Source organism: Emydura macquarii, unplaced genomic scaffold (assembly GCF_026122565.2).
Source record: "Emydura macquarii macquarii isolate MOO-44397 ecotype Brisbane River unplaced genomic scaffold, CSIRO-AGI_Emac_v2 contig_2676, whole genome shotgun sequence".
In the NCBI taxonomy this organism is placed as follows: domain Eukaryota; kingdom Metazoa; phylum Chordata; order Testudines; family Chelidae; genus Emydura; species Emydura macquarii.
In genome coordinates, this window is record NW_027132813.1 from 16,249,730 (window position 1) to 16,274,099 (window position 24,370).

General features: G+C 38.5%; 1 protein-coding gene across 1 annotated transcript in view; it reads left to right on the forward strand.

Annotated features, from left to right (window-relative positions):
- USH2A (usherin) overlaps positions 1-24,370 on the forward strand; it is a 511,874-nt gene that overhangs the window by 67,164 nt on the left and 420,340 nt on the right. Inside the window, exons 11-13 of the mRNA XM_067564962.1 lie at positions 6,911-7,106; positions 10,660-11,301; positions 18,149-18,332. Of these exons, the coding sequence (XP_067421063.1) occupies positions 6,911-7,106; positions 10,660-11,301; positions 18,149-18,332 (1,022 nt within the window). The remainder of the gene's footprint in view (positions 1-6,910; positions 7,107-10,659; positions 11,302-18,148; positions 18,333-24,370) is intronic.

Consider the following 24,370-nt stretch of genomic DNA (forward strand, 5'->3'; position numbering starts at 1 on the left):
TTTTCTCTGCAGTAACTTAAAGGCTCATACCAGGAACGACTGAGACCTGCATCTGAAACTTATTCGCATGGAGAAGTCTCTGTGCCTGGCATCCAATCCCAGCCAGCAGACCCCCTCTGTACAGCGCTGTCCAGAGACTTCACCCTCCTCACAGATGAGGGCTGATTCTTCCAAAAAAGCAACAAGGAAACGAGCAGCAATTTCTCTTTCAAAAGAGCCACCAAAAAAGAAATGGTCTCCTGCTCACTCTGTATCCTCGGTACTGACTGCATTGTGGCTGAATACGTATGAGGCACCCGGATCCTCCAGCACCATCTGCACTGTGACATCTGCTGACCCTAAGCAGACAGGGTCGGAGTCGAGAGGCAAATAGAAACCCTTCTCTTCCGTTGTGGAACCAATGGAACCCCTTAAAGATGCCGTCCCAAGACTCTTCCCACAGCTATGGTGCCACCACCTGCTCCGATAACACAAAGCACCCAGATGTCAGCACCACCATCCACAACTGAAACGGCGGCGGCACTGACCACTTCGGTACCAAAACAATTGGCATTGCACTATTTTCTGCAGTACAAGTATCATCACTTGTATCATTGATGCTGGAATCCCTGCTCCTTGGTACTGACATATCTCTGGTACACACAGTACCAGGCCAACCTGCTTCACTGATGGCCCCTCCATTTTCCACCGAGGAGGAAGATAATCAGGAGAATAGTGTTTTCTCAGTACACCACTCCTCTCCTCTCTGACAGACTGCAACTCTGGGACCTGTACAGCTAAGACCTCATCACGGACCTGACAACCAGATTTGGTATGACCACCCAGGGATGCCTCCACCTATGCCATTCCCCACATACTGGCTTTGTTGGGACCCTGGGGCTGCATACAGGAGGCAATACCGCAAGTGCCCACATCCCTACAGGGAAAGGATTAGATCTCCCCCTCCACCCTGTATGGATGCACTATCAGAGCCCCCTGTGGAAAGTTTTGAGGAACAGAAGGGGAGGTCCTGCAACAAGACATGACACCACCTGCCAATATTTCCTCCTCTTCTCCAGACAAGGCCAATATTACCTCCATCACCCACAGCCGTGGACAACTTCTAACATTTTCAGGAACTCTTCAAAAGAGTTGCAGACTGCCTGGAGATTCCTCTGGAGAAGGTGCCAGAATCCTAACATAAGTTGCTGGGCACTCTGCAAACCTAGTCGACAGCACTTCCAATAAATGATTCACTCATGGAAGCAGTCAAAAACCTATGGCAACAATACCACTCACCTGCAAGAGAACCGATTTAAAAAAAAATTACATCGCTTAAAAGAAATGGACTTCTTATTTTCCCACCCCGCACTGAACTCTTTACTCATCGACACAGTCAATCAGCATGGTAGACAGCATGAATATAGATCCACCCCATATGACAAGGAGTGGAAACAACTAGATGTTTTTTGCTGCAAGACCTACTCATCAGCAACTCTGCAATTTTGAATTCCCAACTACACAGCATTGATAGCTAAACACAACCACATAAACTACTCCAAACTTGCTGAATTTATTAATGATATCCCAGAAGAGAAAAAGGACCAATTCAAATCCATCCTAGTCCAGGGTCACCTTTTGGCCAGAACCGCCCTACAGGCATCCCTAGACGTGTCATGCTCCCTGGCCACCGGTGTTGTTATATGCCGAGCATTGTGACTTCACCTGTCTGGCTTCCCTAGGGAAGTACAGTCCACAAGTGGAAGACCTCCCTTTTGATGGCCAGAAACTGATCGCCTCAAAGACAGATGAAGCCCTTCACACCCTGAAGGACTCTTAGGCAACTCTTCACACATTTGGGGATATACGCATATGCAACCAAAAGAAAACAGGGTAGATGATACCCCTACCAGTGCACAAGATCCGTCCCATATCCTTAACAACAGAGACACTACGAGACACATCAACAGAGACAGAGACCACTGAGGCATCAACCAACTCCGCCTCAGTCATCGGTGCCTCAACTATCCTCTGCTAAACAATCATTTTGAGGGTTTGGTCGAGGGTCCGATTGACCTCCCCCATCCATCAGTGCTGGCACTATCTACCATCCCCTGTTCTGGACATTGTTTGACCCCTTTTTATTTGGCATGGACTTCCATCATCACAAACAAATGGATCCTAGAAATAATCCACACGGGCTACTCGATCCCATTTACCTCCATCCTCCCTACCCACCCTCCTTCCCCATCCCTCTTCAGGGACCATTCTCATGAACACCTCCTATAGCAAGAAGTGAACCACCTTCTACATTTGGGCACCATGGAACAGGTACCACTACAACACAGAGGGAAGGGTTTTTACTCCCACTACTACTTAGCCCAGAAAAAGAACAGAGGTTGGAGATCTATTCTAGATCTCAGAAAGCTCAACAAATTAGTAAGGATCCAGTGGTTCAGATTGGTCACACTAGCAATGATAATACCAGCACTGGAACAAGGAGACTGTTTCTCAGAACTAGACCTTTAAGATGCCCAGTTCAATGTAACCATACACTCTGTTCACCGGAGGTTTCTCAAATTTACTCTGGGAACAGAACATTACCAATACAAAGTTTTGCCTTTTGGTCTCTCGACAGTGCCACAAGTATTCTCCAAAATTCTCACAATGGTGGCAGTGCACTTTTGCAAAAAAGGTGTAACAATATTTCCCAATCTGGACAATTGTCTAATAAAAGCTCCCACTTGGACAGACACTCTCATCATTACTCACAGAACACTTGCCCTCTTCCTGAGACTTGGTTTACAGTGAAACATACAAAAATCAACTCTAAATCCCATACAAAAGTTGGACTTCATTGGGGCCCATCTTGACTCTCTGGAAGCCAAAGTGTCATTACCAATCAACAGATTCATCATTATGGCCAACCTCATCTCTTTGGCACTAACCAGTCCACACATATCAGTATGAATCTGCCTCCAACTGTTAGGCCACATGGCAACCATATTCTTGGTCCGACATGCGCGTCTTCACATGTGCTGCCTTCAGGGCTGGCTAAGAACTATTTACATATAACACAAACACAACCTGAACAGGCTCCTCTCAATGCCAATCAAAGTCAAAGACTCTCTACACTGGTGGAAACAACCCAACAACTTGTGCATGGGAGTCTCTTTCACCCAGATTCCACTGTCAATGATACTCACAACCAATGGCTCCTTGATAGGCTGGGGAGCCATCGACAGCACCATACAATTCAGGGCAGGTGGCCTCCCTCCAAGACACTATTACACATATCACTTAGAGCTCTGCACAGTTTACAGTGCATGCTTACACTTCCTTCCATTGAACAGGAATGAGACTATACGGGTAACGATGGGCAACCTTGCCTGCATGTTTTATGTAAACTGACAGGGAGGAGCTTGATCACATTCTCTATGCACCGAAGCCAAGAAAGTATGGAACTATATCTGGCACAATGTCAGCATCAAACCTCATAGCTCCCAGGTTGTCAAAATTACAGCAGATATGCTGAAGCAGAGAGTTTTCTCAGGATCATGAGAGGGAACTAAACAACTCGGTCCTACAGAGTATATTCAAACACTGGGGTCACCCATCTATCAATCTCTTTGTGACATCCCAAAACCACAAATGCCCACAATACTGTTAAAGAGCAAGTTTGGGGCCCCAAACCCTGAGGGATGCCTTCCTCCTCAAATGAGATGCATCTCTGTTATACGGGTTCCCCTCAATCTCCCTGTTATCCAGGGTGTTACACAAAATACATACCAAGAAGGCCAAATTCATATTGATAGCTCCAATGTGGCCCAGACAGACTTGGTACTTGTACTTATTGTGGATGGCAATATGCGCACCACATGCTCTTCCACTTCTGCCAGACCTAGTTTCACGGGATGCCGGACAGGTTCACCACCCGAACCTGGAGAAACCTCATCTGAGAGCATGGCTCCTACACGGTTCCATCATGATGAACTAGTCTGTTTGGAACAGGTTAAAGATATACTACTAAATAGTAGAAGGAAAACCATGTGCAATACTTATTCACAAATGGAAGAGGTTCCACATATGGTGCCAGAATAAACAAATTAGTGCCATTTCTGCACCCCTAGCCTTGGTATTGAACTATATCCTCTCCTGGGACTGCTACCTTGTTGTGGTGAAAAGACTTATGTTCTCAAGGACCCTGAGAACTATGTCATCTGGAGTTCTGTAGTCCTGGTAGTTTCATCCTTGGCTAACAGTTCTGAGGTGTAGTTCCAGATGAAGTACGGTGCAAACATCTTAAGATCCCAATGGTGGAACAGGCGTATTTGAGGACTTGTCAGTTTTCTGCAGCTGTAAAGGCAGATGAGGGATGAAGCAGCAGGATGGAGACTGCTGGTTGTCACGGACTTCCCTTCCCCCATCCAGAGCACCTTCCTGTCAAGTTTCATAGGGTTACTGCCTGTGTATTGGCTCCCCCACATTAAAAGATTTCACACATAGCCCTTTGCCAAGGGTGTTAACATATCCCACTAACAAAATCCTGTGGTGATGGATAAGTGGTGGTGGGGACAGCAGCAGCTATCTCTGGGAGGTCCTAGTCACAAATCTTCATGCAGATGAAGGCATGTTTTGGTCATCTTACGCTTGGACTAATTAGATAGAAGCACAATTGGACAGCTGCGACTGCGAGGCGATCAGTTCTTTTCAGGATCCCCTCTGCTCACTCTGAATGGGGAAGAGGCTAGAAAATGTGCCCCAAACATAGGCTGTCTCAACGCCCTCCCCACCCCTCCAGCTTGTTGGCCATGTCCAACATGATCACTCTACCTACAGTCAGAACATATGAAGCAAAGTAATGAAATTCGCCACTTGGAATGTTCACAGTCTCATGAATTCACCAAACAGTGACTGTCCTGAAAAAAGAACTGCCATAATAGCTAGAGAATTTGCAAGCTATGACATCAGTATTGCTACCCTAAATGAGATCTACTGGGCAGATGAAGGCCAATTGAAAGAAGATGAAGGCGGCAATACCTTCTTTTGGAATGGAAAGCCATCTGAAGAGAGGTGTATTCATGGGGTTGGTTTTGCCATCAAGAACAAGATTGCTAGCCAGCTTTTAGAACTTGCTATGGGTATTAATAAATGTTTCATGACTGTGTCTTAAGCTTAATAACAAGTATACCACAGTCATGAGTGCATATGCTCCCACACTTGACGATGACAAAGACAACAAGGAGCAAGGCATAGGGATACATTATCACCCTATGATGAGCACTCACAGGGACCCCCATCTTTAAGAACCTCAGTTACTTCACAGGGTGAGTAACCTTCTCTGCCTTTTGAATTTGTTTCGATATAACCTTCAGCCACAGTTTTTGCATCCAATATTTTCTATCCGACCTACATATGATGTATTTTCTCTCACTCGGGATAATGATACTTATATTTACACTGTACATATTGGAGGATCCAAATAAATAGAAAGTATTTTTATATAGAATATTTTTGTAAGTTTGACCCAGCCACCTCAAACCCCATCCTTTGTTTTAGCTTGGCCTGGGTTTCGGGGTTAAAAAACCAGAAAGATCTTAGTCAAAGAAGTTTTGAATTCCCTGGGAGATAATTTCAATAAAGAGCATTGCAAGAGGAATGTAAATGTTTTAGAACATTTTGTTTCTCCAGTTTGAGCCAAATTTTGCTTTCCTCACTCATGTGAGCATTCACATAGAAAATAGCTTTGGCCCCATGCAGTTAATTAATCCTTTTTGATTGACCAAGCAATGTTGAATAAAGTCTAAAATGTTAGCAAGTTATGGAAACAAAGATTCTGATTCTTCTCTTATGGTGTAAATCTGGAGTAACTCTATTGTAATCAAGTATTGTTAACAAGGGGGGCAGTTAGCCCTACAGTATCCAGAAATTATCTCATCCCACTCACACTGGGCATTTAGCTTTGAGTTAAATCCTCCAATCTTTATTCCTTTCTCATTTAGCCAGTACCCCTACTGAAGTAAATAGAAGTTTTGTTTGAACAAAACCAACAGGATTTGGCCTTCAGAAATCATACACTAACTTGCAATAACTGTGGATCAGATAGTACTATCTGTTTTTAAGCAGAAATCCCCATTTGTAGAATAGGATCTTGTATTTGTCACAGGATAGCTGGTCTCTGTGCACAGACTAAACCCAGAGTCCCTGGTCCAGAGCAGGTGAGTCCAATCCAGCCAATTAAAGAGGGTTGGGCTACGCCTGGTCCTATAAAGAGTTGTTAGTGGGAAATTGAGGGGATGGACTGAGACAGGTGGTGCCCTCGGGAGGGAAAGTCATCATGGAGTGAAGCTAATTCCTATGGTAGGTCCCTGGAGGAAGGGGCAAGGACTCAGGGAAGCAGCCCTGGGATTGGTACTCCAAAAAGGGAGCACAGCTGACAGAAACTGGGAAGCTGCCAGAAGCAGGAGTACCAGAGACTCCTGGGAAGAGTGGCCCTGAAGCCTGAAACCAAGGAATGAGTTCAGACTGTTTTTCTGTTTGTTTGCTCATCTTCTTGCAAAGACTAGGCATGGCAGAGCATGCTTTTGGAGCTGGGGAGAAGTATGACCTGCTGACAATTCTCCTTCATGGTTTTAAATATAGTTAGATTATGAATACATCTGTATTGCTTAACTCTTAATTTTTTGCACCCTACAAAAATTTCTTTGATTTAATTTAATTAAAATCTTATATTTATGCTTGTTTTTTAGTATTATCTTGGTTTTTCTTCTCAGCAAGTAAAATAGTACGTGTATTGCATGGACCTATTTTTCCCTTTTCCATTTAAAGTTTTCTCTCTTCCTCCCCCCCATACCTCCACCCTTGTTGCTAATGAGTGTATCATCTAAAAATAGATACGTTTATCATTCTATAATATTTTGTATCTTTCTAGATTGGAGGCCAATGTAATTGTAAGAGACATGTGTCTGGCAGACAGTGCAATCAGTGCCAGGAAGGATTCTACAATCTACAACAGTCAGACCCTGATGGCTGCAGTCCCTGTAACTGTAATACCTCTGGGACAATCAATGGAGATATTACCTGTCACCAAAATTCAGGCCAGTGCAAGTGCAAAGCAAATGTTATTGGTATGTGTAATGTAAGAGTTTGCAGCCATATTTCTCATCTGCCAGAAATAAAACACTTGATTTCTAAACTGAAAAATATAGTACATTTCTTTTGCAGAAGGCAGATTAAAATAAATGAATGAAATTAACTGTCTAAAAATTATTAATTTAATAATTCTATCAAACTACAGTTTGAAGTTTAGTTTAATCAACCCTTTAGAAGTCTCTTTATTCCATAGTTGCATTAGCTAACATAACTCCATACTAATAACTCTCAGAAATAATATTAATTTGCTTACTGCATAGATGTTCCGTTTAGGAAATTAGCACTTTTTGAAAATGTTTTATACTTAATGAGTTCTAAGCAAATCGTTTCCATGCTAGTTTTCTTAATAGACCAAAATAAATGGCTTTTTCCCTCTCAAAATATTCTGTGCTACAGGGTCCTTTGTGATAAATCTTTCCATTTTTTCTATTGTATTTCTTTGAACTGTTCCTATGAAATGGAAAATAAGTCAACATTATTCCACAGATCATGAACATTGCTAGGGTTAGTTATCAAGGGCCACATAATTTTAATTTTGTAATTCAATGCCAAGCTGATTATAATAAACTGCTACCTTCTGTGTTATTTATCATTTTTTTTACAAGACGTGCTTTTTTGTTTGTTACTCCCACAGGTATTTTTCAGAAATTAGATTTGATTATAGCAATTTATTACTTCCAGCATATTTGAGGGGAGCCACAGCCACATAAGGACAAAATTTATCAAGTGCCCAAAATACACAGTGTATATAATACACTTTGAAATATTGATGTATGGGAATATTATGCAAGGAGAATTTCCTGATAAAGTGAGCCCTGCATGGTAACTGTACATGTCTCAGGCCATATATATGGCTCAAAAAAACCCTATACCAATTTATCATTCAAACTATTGGTAATCTGTATTTTCTGAACTAACAGTGATCATACATTGATACTAAAAATACCTTGCAATGTTCAGATCTCTGGTCATTCATATTCACTAAATTGTGAAAACTGATTCTTCCAGTCTTCTAAATCTCTGTTAATGTCCACCCATATATTTGTAAGAGAGAAATATGATAGCTATGGGGTTAGAAGTGAATGCCTGAAAAGGGTGAAGTGTTTTGAATTTTTACAAGCTATTATTCTTTGTTCTTGACTGTGGCTGGAATTTCCAAAACAAGACAAGAAATAAATAATAATACATGAAAATGCTCCTCTAAAATAATCTAATGATGGATAATTCTGAGTTTCCTTCCTATGGAGTGCTGAGTGCCTTTAGCTCCCATTGTCTACAGTGGGGATTAAAACGTGGTCAGCATTCCCCAAGAGGTGCTCAGCACCTTGCAGGACCAAACACAACCTGATTATTTTCAGTGTAAGCAGTTAATGCATATTAAAATTGAATTTCCTACATTAATAAAATAGGAATTTTCAAACAATTCTGTATTGTATTTTTTTATATACATTCGGGGCCTGATTCTGGATTCCTTGTACATTCCCAAGCTTGCTTTGACTTCAGTGAGAATTTGGGTATGCAAGGATTGCAGGATCAGGCCCTTGCTTACTTGTTTGTTTAAATTATTTCCAATGTATCTATCTATGAAAGAACTTGAGATTATTTTTCTCTTCTCTCTCACACACACACACACACACACACACACACACACACACACACACACACACACAGAGAGAGAGAGTCTGGGGAAGCAGAGGGAAGAGGCATAAAGCCCAAATTCTGTAAACACATATGTACATGCTTACCTTTAAGCACATTTGTCTCATTGACTTCAACGAGACTTCTTGTGCTAAGGTTAAGCACATGGCTTAATGTCAGTAGGACTGTTTACATTACTGACTCTAAATATTCTTCTGTATCTTGTTACCATGTGTAAATAAGTGTCATTTACTAATCATGTGCAGTGAACTTTTACAATGAAAAGCTACCTCTTTAACATATACATTGAATTATTTTTTTAAAGCTGGGTTTACAAGTAACCTCAGTCTATTGTCATTTTGTCTATTTAAACAAATGTGATAACAGAAAATGTAACTGTGTACTGCAATGTTATGGAACGTGAACTCTTAGAGTTAACACAACTGTTAAATCTTACTAATGATTCTATCACCAGTAAAATACATTAGCACCAATAATTTTATTAAAGTAGGTCATTCATCTAGAATAAAAAGGTAGAAGAATGTGAATTAAATGCCAAGCGTGCTAACTCCCCTGTACTTGTTAACATTGAATGTGATGCCCTGTAGGCCTTCCTCAGTATCGTTAGGAATAGATTACCTGTCAGGAATATGTATGGCATATTCAAATAAGCACTGCGCATATTTTTAAAACTGATATGATATGAATCCATGTAGACCAATTTTAATAGTTCAAAATGAGTCATAATTCTTGTTAACAATACAGTTATTTTTAAAATTTGCAGCAATAGTGATCCTTTTTTATTTTCCTTATTGAAATTAAATGATATGCCTTAGGTGAGCCATTCATCACTGTTAAAGGAACTTGCCTTCTGTTGGAGTTCTCGAGTTTTTATCCATATATATAGTGCATTTCTTACCATTTCAAGAGATGCTTTTCTGCATATGAGTTTCTAAATGTATTATTATATGCTTATGTATTTTTTTAAAGAATAGAAATATTTTGTTAGCACTGTTTTTTTTTCTTTTACTGGATGCCACAATTAAACCATGGCATCGCAGTGATAGATTTTTCCCAGTGAAAAGGAACATACATACATGTGAGTTAGCATTTCTCAAATAATTTAGTTTGCTTTCTTGTGAGGTAAATGTTATATACTAAAACTCAGCTGCAAACCCCAAGTCAGGGATAAAGCAATGACTTTGAAAACAAAGCTAACAGAGCTACAGGATGAAGTATTAAGAAAACAATTTAATTTCTAATGTATTGTAAGTGTTAACTGAATCATATATTCAGACAAAAGCATTATTTCATCTTGGATTATGGAAAACATTTTTGTATTCTGTAAAGGCTCCTGGTATAATAATGTAATCAATATTAAAATTGAATTATGAGATTGAGTAAAACTCATAGTAATTAGTTTAATTTGCAATGTCCATGAGTACATTTATCTATATCTGTCATCAAAATGAGTTGACAGCCCCCAGCACATCTTCTGTCCATCCAGTTTGTATCATCTCTTGTAGTTAAGAAACTAGGCCATGTAAGAAGTGGTCACCTACATAATGCTTAGGTTTTGCAAGAGATTTTAAAATGTGCTTGAGATGGAAAAAAAATCATCTAAAATCTGTATACAAAAACCAACAAAACCCCTATAATTTCTGAAATATAAATCTACAAAAGAAATAGATATTACATTAGCTCCTATTGTCTACTTTAGTTTTGTGCAGCCACTTCAATGCTGCTGCTGTTAACAATTGTGGTGGGAAAGAAATTCAGCACTTAAAAAAAAAAAAGTCTAAAATATATAGTTTGTACTGAATTTCTGTGGACTGAATTGAATGGGTTCTCCCCCTCCCCCCTTTTATTAATAACTTTTTCTTTTTTCAGGCCTCAAATGTGATCATTGTAATTTTGGATTTAAAGTCAGAAGAAATGTTAATGAACATGGATGCGTGCCTTGTCTGTGCAACATCTATGGCTCACTGAACCAGTTCTGCAACCCTTTCACTGGGCAGTGCAATTGTAAAGAAGAAACAAAAGGGCTTCAATGTGATACCTGCATGGACAACTTCTTTGGGCTGGATGCTACAGGATGTAAGGCTTGTGACTGTAATATTGCAGGATCACTGTCTGGAACTGTGTGCAATGCTACGACAGGGCAATGTGTATGTAAACCTAATGTTGGAGGAAGACAGTGCAGTGAATGCTTAGATGGGTACTACAAAGTACAACAAAATAATTCCTTAGCTTGTCTGCCATGTAATTGTGATAACACAGGTACAATAAATGGCTCTCTGTTGTGTGACCAATCAACAGGACAGTGTCTTTGCAAAGCTGGTGTTACTGGATTTCAGTGCAATCAGTGTGTGCCTCATATGTACAATCTCACCATTAGCAACCTTCTCGGCTGCCAGATTTGTGACTGTGACTCCTTGGGGACAGTAGTAGGAACAGTTTGTGACCATATTAGTGGACAATGTATATGCCTGCCTAATCGTCAAGGAAGAAGGTGTAATCAGTGTGAATCAGGTAAGGAAATCTGAAGACAATTGCTCCTTATGCTATGCAGTATTCCAAAATCAGAACTGTCTTTTCCTTTATTACACTGATCCCTTTTGATAGGAAGGCTATAGTGCTTTAGCCCTGATTTACTCTGATTTATACAAGTGTTTGTTTTGGTTTTTTTGTTGATTTTTTTTTTTTACACTTGTACATCTCCATAGATATTAATGAACTTACTCCTGATTTGACTGGTGAGTGAAGGACTAGGCGCTTGAACACAAGCAGATGTTTAGCCTGGTGCCAGATAGAAATTGTTGTTTTTATATTTACATTATTACGGTAGTGGTGTGAAGCAGGACTGAGCCTTGTAATGCTAGATATTAATAATATTAAAAAAAGGATATAGTCCCTGTTCCAAAGAGTTTACAGTGTAGGAAGCAGATAGTGGTACATGGAAGGTGGCAGGAAACTGATGCAAGAAAATACATACAAAATATATATGTGTGTTTGAAATTGTCATGATTAAAATAATATAGTCATCGGTAATTGGCTGATTTCTTATAGGAATTGCAACAAATGGAGGTCTTGCAGAGGGAACTGAAAGATGGTTTCCTTTAGATCAGTTCAGGAAGGGTGTTCCATGGATGAGCAGTTAGCATGGAGGAAGTTGTAGATCCATTGTAGGAACAGCTTATAAGGCTGGCAAAACAAATTGCCCTATAAGTGCGTGTGATTGCACCATCGTGTTGCAGGTTCTCACCAGGGCTAAGCAAGGTTTGGCCTTATAAAGCTGAAAGTACAATTAGTACATCACAGTGCATTGAGGCAATTCAGGAATTTCATTCTATATTATTGCAAATGGAGTTTATATCTGAGTTCATTATAGGTGGGTAGCACTACAGTTATCTTTTTATTCTTTTTTTAGAAAACAGTTGAAAATAATGAAACCCCATATATTACTAAACCTAACCTTAGTTAAAGTGTTAAAGGGAAAGATTTAGTTCATTATATTTACAGGCAGTTTATTAAAGTAGCAGTGCATGTTTGGAGGTACATTAGAGCCCCATTGGTTTTAATATACCATTCAATAACTTGAACAGAGGTTAAAAAATGCTGCTTAACCTCCATTAGTATATTTCAAGAAAAATTAATTTAAATGATTTAGGTACATATATTAATAAATATAGCACCATTGTGTTTTTTCTTCATTCCTTCTCTAGTGCTATCTGACCTGCTGACACTCTACAGCAGGCACTTAATCAGTGAGCAGGCTGGGATTGGTGGAGTAATGATGTCAAGGGTTCCAGAGCCAGTGACCAACCCTTGTCCTTGAAAAGTGAAGGCAAGGGTTTATGTTGATCTGTATTAGTTTAAAAATGTCTAATTGATAGCATGAACAGAATAGCATGTGGAATAACCTAGATAGCACTCATGGGGAATTTTTCACATACGTGTTTATTTTAAAATCTGATTGTAAGAAAGTAATTTTTCTTGTTTTATTAAGCATATACAGATGTGTAAGTGATTAGGATTGAGTCTACTGCTTTATAGATGATTTGATTCTTTAACATTGTAAGGATCCAGTCTGTACTCATTGTAGTAAACAGGAGTTTTGTGTTGACTTCAGTGGGGACTGGTTTGGACCCTAATAGTACCACTTAGCCTAGGTCTCTCATAACTCTTTTCATCAGCAGATCTCAAAACACTTTACGAAGAAAGCCAATATTATTATCCCCATTTGATGGATGGGGAAACTGAGTCACAAAGTAGTGAAGTGACTTATCCCAGTCACCCAACAGGCCAGTGGCAAAACTGGAATAGGACTGGTAGAATCTGAGTCCCAGTCCACAGCACTATCTGCTGGACCACACTATAAATGCTGACATCAGGGTACATTTAAGGGAGGGGATAGAAATTATGACAAAATACAGTAGGAACCTGAAAAAGATCATTGAGATATCAGTACTAGATTATCACTGTTGTAATAAGATTTGTAAGATGGGGGAGTAATGTGGAGGAGGAGGAGGAGGGTAAGAAGGCAGGAAGGAATACATACTAGTGGATGAAACACTTTGGATGATTGAACTCAGTCTTGCAGTTTATAGATCAGCCCTTAAAAAAAAATCGAAACCCAAGTTTTTGCTAAAATGACAACACACTAGCCCTATATTTAATAATTATAGCATGAGTCATAATAATATAATAATAATACACAGTTTGAAACAGTATGCATTCTTAAATATTATATGTTTACAAACTGATCTAATGATAATAGTGGTATTTAATCATGGAACTATGGTGCAACTTAATCAGTTTCAAATAATCTAACCATGTCCTTTGGCTTTGCCTTAGGCCAAAGATAACAAAATATACTGCAAGCATATCTGTAGCCATCGCAGCCTAATTAAAAGCACATAATTAATTAGGTAAAAATGGCAACTATAAAAATATATTAAGGGCAGGTTAGATTGATGGGATAATGCATCTATTTTAACTCAGTTTCCTGAATAAATTTACTTGTGTGATTTATAGCATAAACTCAAGTTGTTTAAGTGTTCTCATTTCCCAGTGTATTTACTAAAAATAAATTCAAGTAAGAGACGTAGAATTAGCCACAAAAGGATAGATCTTTGCACTCTAACTTTCAAAAAATCTCTCACTTTGATGTGCTTCAAAATGTCAACACATCTTCATGCCTTCTCGCCCCAGGGAGAAAGGAGATCAATTACCTATGTTTCATGGAGGAAGGGGAGAACTTGCGGGAACCTCAGGTCTCCTGATTTGTTGTTGATTTTATAAAGAATAGCTTTCTTCCATAGATTTTTATTTTTGAATGAAAAAATATATTTAATTTCAATAACTTGAGGGAGGACTATTTGCTCAGTTTATTTTAATTAGTGGTTTATGGAAAGCAGGAAAAGCCCTTTTTAAAAGGGGGAAAAAAAACCTTTTTACTTCACATGTGAACTTAATGCCTATGGGAGGCACTGGATTTACAGCTCTGAAAAATTAAAGCCTTTACCCACAAAACAGGTACAGTAGTATATGCCCTGGACCTGTATTCACCCACCCTGTACGTGCCCTGTGCACACACTTCCCTGGCATCCTGACTTGGATGGACTACCTCTCCACAACCATTCAGACCTTGGAACCTCTGCTGAAGAGAGGCCTAGCAGCAGGAAAGCATTTCGGAGTCTCTCCCTGACCAGAGACCACAACTTTCCATGCAGCCTCTAAGACTTTGACTTAAGGTAAAAATTTCTGAAAGGGGATGATGTGAATTCACCAGGGCTGGAGGTCCTCCAGCTGTTGAAATGTTGAGGGATTGTTTTAAAAAAAAACAACCCTTTTTTCATTATTGTATTTTCCCCTCTCCCTTCCCCCCACTCCCCCCATTAATAGTCTCTGTTGCATTAGTGGAAGGTGAGAACATAGGGCTTCTCAATCAGATCCTTTCCTACCTCACCACGAAAGCAGTTGAATAGAATCTCTCAATATATCCAAGGGAATAAAGCTAGCCAATGTGCCTGTCAGAAACCCACATGACAAAGGTGGAGTTTAAGCAATGTGTCTTACATTACAACTGACAAGCATGTACAGTGCTGTGGTCATATGCTGGCACTCGTAGCTCAGATAGGGATGTATTCTGCTCCTGTTCCTGCTCTGAGGTGAAGCAGAATATTCACACAGCCTGCTGTGTCTGTCAGCAGCAAGGAATTCTGTTCTTTTCTGACTGTCAGGATGTCAGCTGAATTTCTGTTCAGTTTAGCGTTTAGCCCAACATGTGCAATATCAGTTTGCAACCTGATGCCTCTTCTATCCTGTTTTTTAGTAATTGAGGACTGCATTTTTCAAAAGTGACTTGTGGGTACCCATATTGAAGCACTTCAACTGGTCCTAATTTTCAAAGAGCAGGCACTGACCACTTTCTTAAAATGAGCCTCCCCAAAAAGTCTCTAGTTAGGCATCCAGAATCTGAGGAACCCAAAATTGTGAGTCACATTTGAAAATTTAGACCTTACTATGTGTGCTGAGAAGAAAAAAAAAAAAACTGTTTCAAATAATTCTTATTTATAAATCGAGTTGGGTTTTTTTCTTCCATTCTCCCTACTCCTCTATATACTCTCCTGTTTTTAAAATATATATTTTTTAAAATCTGATGCTTTTGAGGAACTTTGAAGTGTCAAAAGTTTTCAAATTATTAATAACGGAAGATACAGTGCCAGGTCCTTAACTGCTGTAAATTGGCATAGCTCTATTGATATCAGGATTTAGGATCTGGCCCTAAACTGTTAACCGTAACTATAAAGTTTGCTGCTGCAACAACTATAATAAGAGATGTTCCTATGAGCAAGTCAGCTCAGTTGAGATTCATTTTTAATACTTTAGACTTACCAATTTATCTGTTGTTGTCCTATGTTACTTGTTAATTTTATGCTAATTCTCTAGTGGATAAGGATCTGTCTTTCTAGATTGCATTAGGGTCTGCCTAAAATTAATATTTAGCACTCTTACAGCAGGTTCTAAATGAGACACCTAAGAGGTGCTCTAACCTTTTGCATGAGGTCTCAGGTCAAACTTGCTTCCCATCTTCCAGCTCTCTTTCAGTAGAGGTGTACATTGTGCTCGAGAGTGACATTGCTGGGAAATGGCCTCCTCTATTGATATACAGTAAAGGTACTATACTGTACACGCAACTGCAGTATGAGATAATACATGCTGCCTCATTAATAACTTCAAGCTATTCAGTCTCCATTGTGGCTCAGTTCTGGGCCTCTCTGGAATAAAGTGCCAACACTATGGTTGTTTTATGATGCGAATGTGTGTTAACTGGAGACTGATATCACTTGACTGTCCACTTGAGATTTATATCACTGAGGACCGGCAGCTAAACTTGAACAAAGACTTGAGCAGTAAAATTCTAATGTTTTCAATTTGTTTAGTTCTTTTGCTATTTGGGTATGAGCTCACAGCAGAACACTGCTGCAAAGAAAGACAATACCACCCTGGGGTGTATATATAAAGGTATCAATTGTAAGACAAAGGAAATAATGCCTTGGTAAGATGGCACATTACAATGCAGTTTTGGGCTCTTCATTATAGAACAGAATATCAGAAAGTTAGAGGGAGAGTTAATGGACAACTAAGATTCAGCAACTGAAGAACATGACTAAAGAAGAGAAGCTTACGGAACTTTACATAATCAGGGAGGAAATATGACTAAGGGGTCTATAATAATGCTGCAGAAGTGTGTGAGAGGAAGGGGAGATTCTTTGAAGTTATTGTGCATCATACCATAAAGCATAATAGAAAAATGTTGACAGAGGGATGTCCTCTCCCCCTTTCACCTCCTCCCCCCCCCCACCCCCCCAAAAAAAAAGTTCTGTTTTTTGTAAAGCACTTTGAGAACTAGGGATGAAAAGTACTATATAAGAGTTAGGTGTCATTATTATATTAGAACTGGTTTTATTTAATATACTTATTAATGGTTGGGGCGGAGGGTAAATAGTGCAGTGATATACAGTTAACATAAACATGTCAGGACTAGAAAAGAACTCTAGGAAGACATAATGAAGCAAAGAGAATGGGCAACACAATAGATGAAATTCATTGTTGACAAGTGCCGGGTAATGTACATTGGAAGAAATAATTTAAACTACTCATACACACCACTAGATTCTAAATTAACTATTGTCACTTAGGGAAAAAGACCAGGGCAACTTAAGAGAACCTCTGCTAAATGAACAGGAAGGGTGACCCACCCACTCCCTGCTAAAATAATATTAGTGTGTAAGAAATGAGAGAGAATATAATACTGAAAAATATTATACTGTTATATAATTGTGTGGTACTACTTTACTTAAGTTCTGTATTGAGCTCCGGTCCTTGTCAAAAAGATTTAGTAGGAATAAAAGAGATTCAGAGATGTGTGATGAAAATGATTAGAGATCTGGATAGACTTTCATATAAGGAGATATTGATGAGAGAGATGAACAAAAGAGGACATGGTAGAGGTATACCACAAAATGAGTGAGGAAGTGAAGGTGAACTGCATGCTTCTGTTTATCCTTTTTCATAAGATAAGAATAAGGGGAAGGGGGACAAAACTGAGAGCAACCATTTTAAAACCAGTAAAAGAGAACTTTTTACACACAAACTGATCAACCTGTTAAACTCAGCTCATTGACACAAAGTGCTGCGCTTAGTCGAAGTTAAAAAAATTTTTTTTTTATATGACTAATATGAGCATTGACTGCACAATGTTAGACAGGATAGGTTTTCTTAATAAGGTATGTAAGCCCTCATGATTTGGGGCATAAACCAACCACTAACTTAGAAGACTTTAGGAAGAAACATATTTGTTTCTTGCGTTTCCTTTGGAAGTGTGTGGTACTGGTATTATCAGAGACAGGATCCTGGACTAGATGGACCACAGCTCTGATGTTGCATGGCATTTTGTGTATTCCTGTAGTCTGTAGTGTATTCATTAGTGCCTCCCATGCAGTGGGATCTTTGATTTCCATGCTGCCTGATACATATCGCACTATTCTCCTGTTTCTCCTGTTCGGCCTAAGGAGAAAATTTTAGGAAGAAAGAATAGAAATCAGAGTTGGCAAGCAGAAAATGCCATTGAATGGGCTTAGACACCTTGCGCCACAAAATGACTGCATAGATTTGTATGTGTTGGAATGTGCATATATACTAGATTTGTAGGTTTGGTGGGTATATTAAACATAATATTTGCCTCTGTTTCTTCCAGGTTTATCATTCGATTGCTAAATATGAATGTCCAAAATAATAATCTTATGTTGTATTGTTTGTTTTGCAAGTTTGTTAAAATGTGTATTTGTTCACCAATTTTTGTCTTTACTAGGTTTTTACATATCTCCATACAGTGCTTCTGGCTGCTTGCCATGTTTATGCCACATGCCTGGTTCAGTGAATCAGGTCTGTAATAGTCTAACTGGCCAATGTATTTGCCAAGATGCTTTCGTAACTGGACAGAGATGTGACCACTGCAAAGAACTTTATTTTGGATTTGACTCTGATACAGGGAGGTGAGTATTTATTTGCTTGTTTTTGTTTTTTATAAATACAGTATATTTTCAATTTCTTCTTTACATTTCCTCACACCGACTAACATTAAAATCTTTCATAACAATAACAAAATGCAATCTAGTCAAAACAATCTTCCACTGAAATTTATACACATGTCCAAATTTACATATGGTATCACATACCGAGGACCTATTACCCCACCCAGTGAAGTCAATGGAAGTTTTGCCATTGTCTTCAGTGGAAGCATAATTAAAACTTTATACACTATGTCTCATGTTATAATGGTTTGAGGATTGTCTCATTACCATTGTTCTATATCTGAAATAATCAACTATTAAGGTTTTGGAAAAATTTATGCACACTGTTCTTATCAATAATTAACACAGGTGGGAAAATTTCAGTGAAATTGAAATGTCAATGGAGAAGGGAAGCAAACATTAGACACCCCTGTATTTTCTTTTAACAATAGCAGAAAATGTAAAATTTGTAGAAAAATGGATTAATCTAATGACAGACTTTTCCATTTCTAAAATCTGTATTCCTAGAGGAGTAAATTCTCTCTTTATCAGCATCCTAATTTTGTGGTGATGAGAAAATTTTGTATCTAAAGTATCCTAGAGTCTTTATGTACACTAAAATTGTGAATATACTTCCTTGAATGTCTGAGGTACATCAGTAGGTAATGAATTGTTATTGCTGTCTGTTGCTCTATCTTTCTCTTGCAGCTTCTTTTCTTGCTTGTTTAATCCCCACAATCTCAATTTCCTTTTTACATGTTGTCCAATGAGATTTTACAGGCTCTCATATTATCACATTTTCCTACAGACCATATGATTGTGAAGTATTTTGTTATATTTAATATTAATGCTTTTAAAAAATATATAGACTTAAATGAAAATGATCTGACCTCTCCACACTAGCCTTGAGTGAACAAGAGAATAAATATATCCTGTCCCTAGAAAGTAAGTGTACATGTCTTCCTGAGTTCACTTGACATTATTCTATTGTAGATTTTTCACTTTAACTTTTATATTATTGTCAGTCATTAGGCAGAGGATTTTTTAGTGTTGCAGGTCATAGAGGTATCTGTTAATGGCATTCTTGGAATCTGTAAGAATAAGGATTTTCTGTTTCACTTCCTGTCTCTCTTGATGATAAGGGATAAAAATCGTGTAGTATTAAGTTCCTTCTAAATTCATCTTCCTTATTCTTTAGTTTGAAATAGGATTTGACTTTGAGTTCCAAACAGGATGTAGAAATGTTCACAATCTGTCTGGTAAGCAATACCTTTCATATACTAGACATGGGCTCAAACACCAAATTCATATCTGAATCCATACCCTGAAGAACTTAGTTTGGGAATGTCTGGATCCAGAGTTTTGGTTACGTCTATCCTAAAGATAGGAGCTTTTTTACAAAACTGGGATTTGAATCCAGACTGAGCTTTTACACTCCACTTCCCTTTTTTTTGGCTTCGGTAGATTGTCAATCACTTATATGTTAGGCAAAAAACAATGTATGCTGTTGACTTGTACCACCAATGGGTAGGCTTCTATTCTGTTCTCCTCAGGTTCTTATACCACACTCATCATGGTAATATTTGTGTGCCTTGCAGTAGTGCATTAAGGAAAGACTCACATGTTCGTTTGGTTCCACGTTTGGTAATATCATCTTGGCTATTTATAACTATACAGTTCTGATGATGATGGTGACAGGGTTAGCGAATGCCAGTGTCACAGTTACATCCAGGAATATAGATTTAATCGCTCATTGATGCAGACATTTGTTATGTGCCTTTATTAGAAACCCATTTAAGATTCTTCTTGCTGTTGTGCCCACAAGGCCTCCATTTTTACCTCATGACAGAAGAATTCCAGCACTGGGCTTTTTCGTAATTTATAGTAAAATTCTGTCTTTTGTGCAGGGGTAGTGGAACCAGGAAGGCAAGTAGGGGGGTAGCACCTCTGCAATGGAAATATTGTGGGGGCTCCATCTCTGAGTCAACGCCTGCATGCCCGAGGTGGGGCAAGAGAGGAACCCAAAGAGGCTGGAGTGGCTGCTGCAGTGCCTGGAATCAGGCTGGGGAACAAGGATTGGGACCCAGAGGGGCTGGAATGGTCCAGGTGCAGCTTGGAAGCCCATGGACCCTCTTTCCCAGCCTGAAGCTGGTTGGTCCTCCTCTCCCCTGAGTCTCAGTATTTCCCCTCACTCCCTCTCCTATCCCTTCACTCACACCCATTCTCAGGGAGCATCTATTCACTCCTGCCCACCCCATGTGCAGAGCCAAAGTGATCAAGTGTTATATGGGGAACACAGATAACGGGAAGCTTAGTCCCATACCAACCTTCGATCCAGGCAACAGAACATCTATAGCAAGTCAGTGGCCGCTACTGTGTACCCAGCTACACTTGAGACCAGTAGACTAAAACACTTTGTGGACCTATCAGTTATGCTTCAGTTTGTTTCACTTCCTGGACTTCCACAATCCCCAAACATGTTTATGAAGAGATCTACTGTGAAGCTTGGCTTTGTGGTGCTCAGGGAGATCTGGATCCTCTTGTGTAGTAGATCCATGGTGGTTCTACTGTACGTTGGGCAACATTCCTCCTCCTCTTCAGAAGGATTTTCTCTATTAAGAGATCATCTGTAGCCATATTTGCTAATCTGTTTTCATTCAATTTTTGTGAATTTTAAAACTTCTTTTAGGAAGGGGTGATTTACCTTTTTCTTTGCAAGTTCCGCACTGATAAGAGCATTCTTTGTCCCTCTCTAATAAATTGGTGGTTAGAAAACCAATCAAGCAAAGAATATTAGCCACCCATAATTTAAATGTCAGATGTGCTAACTTCTGACATTTTTCTGTTTCTGTCCTGTGAAATACAGAGAGAGAGTCATGAAGCCTTAAAATTCCACCAACCTCAAAGGAACACAGAGAATTATGCACTGGAATTCAGCTTGCAAAGTAGGAAATTCTCTGCAGGATGGGAGGAATTTTAGATACCAGGATTTTACAATGATTCAAACGAACCATAATGGTCCTGAACATTGGCAGAGATTAGATAAGCCTTACTTCTGTATTGTTTACGATAATGAACTGGTCAATGAACAATACAAATTGTTTATATATACCTTGACAGATTACTGTTTATGAAATCCACTTAGCAAGTGAGGTTTTCCCATAAAGATGAAAAATTAAGATTTTAAACAGATTGCTGGAGAGGCTGTAACTGCACCTAGAGAGTCAATGTAATAAAGGTTTCTCTATATTAATATTACAAAAACCATTTATCCTCACAAAATCAATATTGCAATTCATCTTGGCTTGGTATTTCTCTTTCCATGTTTTAAATCTTTTTTCTTTGATTATTCATAATTCTGTTTTAATAAATGTGAAATATGCTTGATTTAAAACATCTTGGGAAGGTAGCATTTAAAAAATAACAAAAGCTTCTAATTTATTTTATTAACAGTCCTCAAGAATGTTGGAAATATTGTTTGTATGGCTAGAAAGTTTCAAGGAATTAGTTGGTTTATTAACCATAAGAGTCCTTAATGGCAAAAAAAAATATTGCCTTTGCAGATGTACAGTAAATTTAAAAAATAATAAAATGTATCTGTTTCATTATTTAGGATACTAATGAAGACTCTGATCCTGGAAACACACCTGAGTAGTCCCACTGAACTCAATAGGACAACTCATACATTACTATTTGCAGGATCAGGGCCTAAGTTCATAAAGATGGAGACAGATATAACTATATGTTGGTTAAAAGACAATATAACTTCTTCAAGCAAAAACTAAACAAACATCACCACCCCCCACACACAACTGTAACGCACTGTAAATGTACTATATCTAAAATGAATTTGATTGCTTCATGAGTGAATGATAATGAAAACTGAAATACTCAGGGGACCTTTATTCATGAGAGGTGCAGTAATATGCAGTGGTAGCAAGAGAATACCCTCATTGTTTATGTACTGAGACACTTGCATTAAACTCCTCACAAACGATACACACTAAATAGCAGCATGTAATGAAATTATGAAATAATAAAATAGTGTATTGCTGGGCAAATAATTCTTTCTACTTTATCTCTAACTAAACCATTTTCTTCAGTCATGACATTTAAATAGTCTAAACAAAACCTCCATTTGAAGAGGGATTTGGATGCACTGTCTACAGATGAAAGGACTTAATACAGTTTGAAAACATTGCCCTTTTCTCTTGACTATAAAAGAGAGAAAACTACAGTATAGTGGTTTCCAGGAGAGAATGTATTTTATTTATTCCCAAAGGGATATTAGTCCATAAAACAAATTTGCAGCTTATTTTGCAGCTTTAGCTTTTATCAGCCTTTTTAAGGGTGTTGAATGATTACTCAGGAGATCACACAGCAAGAGTTGCAGTAGAGTTAAGGAACTCGAATAAACAGAGCTCTGTGATGGGCAAAAAATGTATGTGAATAGTTCTCTTAAACTTGTTTAAAAATCTGTCACATTTAATGTCTATTTCACCGATTATTGACCTGGATCTCAGTAGTCCAATGTGAAAAAAACTGTTTTTTTCCTTTTCTTTTATTATCCTAAAGTGTAGATGAACTCAGAGTTTTTTGACCTACAGGTATATCTGAGAGAGGGAATAAAGAAAAGAGAAGTGGAAGGGACAGTATCTTAACTGTGATGCACTCGCTTTAGGTTGCACCACAGAGCCAGAGTAACCAATCAGGGGAGGAAACATAACTGAGTCTTCCATATGTCCTTCCAGTCCCTGATGGCTGTTTCATTGTCCTCTCGGGACAGTTGGCATCTGGTGTAGTTTAGAGCTGCCTTCCGGCCGCTCTCATTTATGCCAGAGGACAGGACTGTTGCATGACTAGCTCAGATTTAGGTGAGTGAAAACTGAGTTTTACAATACTTTGTGGCTTCCCTTCCTGATTTGCACTGTATGGTAGTTAATTGTTCTGTCCATCGCAGTACACACATAACATTAGAAAATTAGACCAGAAAAGTTACTTGTGTTTTATTTGCTGTTATTAAATACTGTATTTAGATGGGTGGCATGACTCAGAGGATTGGCAATGGAATGTAGGTTGCTCATTCAAAGCCAAGCCATTATCTATTATGTGAGTAAGCCAATTATTGAGAATCACACACCTTTGTATTTTTAACTGTACTTGGTAGCCCTAATATAATTCAGTGCCACTGGGGGGAAAGAAATCAATTGCAAAAATCCTTATTTAGCAAGGGTTTCAAATATATACTGTGGAGAGGTGCAAATTCCATTTTTAATTATGGTCCATGAGCCAGGATATAGATTTATGATCATATACCGCAATCCACTAAGGATTTTCCACTGATGTCAATGAGAGGTTGGCACAAAGGATGAAGGTTAGAATGTGAGCCTTTATGTAGTAGTTAAACTTTTAATTATTGTCATTATTTAAGTACTTTATTGTCAATTTCAGTATCACATAGTGGGAAAATGTGCTCCCCATTATGACTAGTGGTATTTCAGCCATTTCTCTCCCCAGTTTATCCTCCTTTCTAGTTTTCTCCCTCCTCCCAGTCGTTGGATCTTTCTTCTTTTATTTATTCTGCATTTGCATCCCTGCAGTAACTCTTAATTGCCTTTGAGGGCAAGAAACTTTTTTCTTTGAAAGCTTAGATTCCTCAGGATCTCAATATATCCTGAAGATCTCACACATACACGAAGCTAGCCAAATAAATATATCATCCTATTGACTTCAGTTGCACTATTTGTGTGAGTAGGGCATATTTTGTGTCAATAAGGATTACAAGTTTGGACCAGTAATAGTTTTATTAATAAATACTGTTGTATTTATTACACTCTGTGTATGGATCAATTCTATATTAACAAATGTTTAAATCTAAAACATTTTCTTTATCTAACTTAGCATAAATTTCATCTAATGCTCTGATTTCTAATGCTTATTTGGAGTATTTATTAAAACAGTATGAAATAGATAACTTGCAAATTTTTTTAAGCTGCATTTTTTTAAATAGATCCAGTATT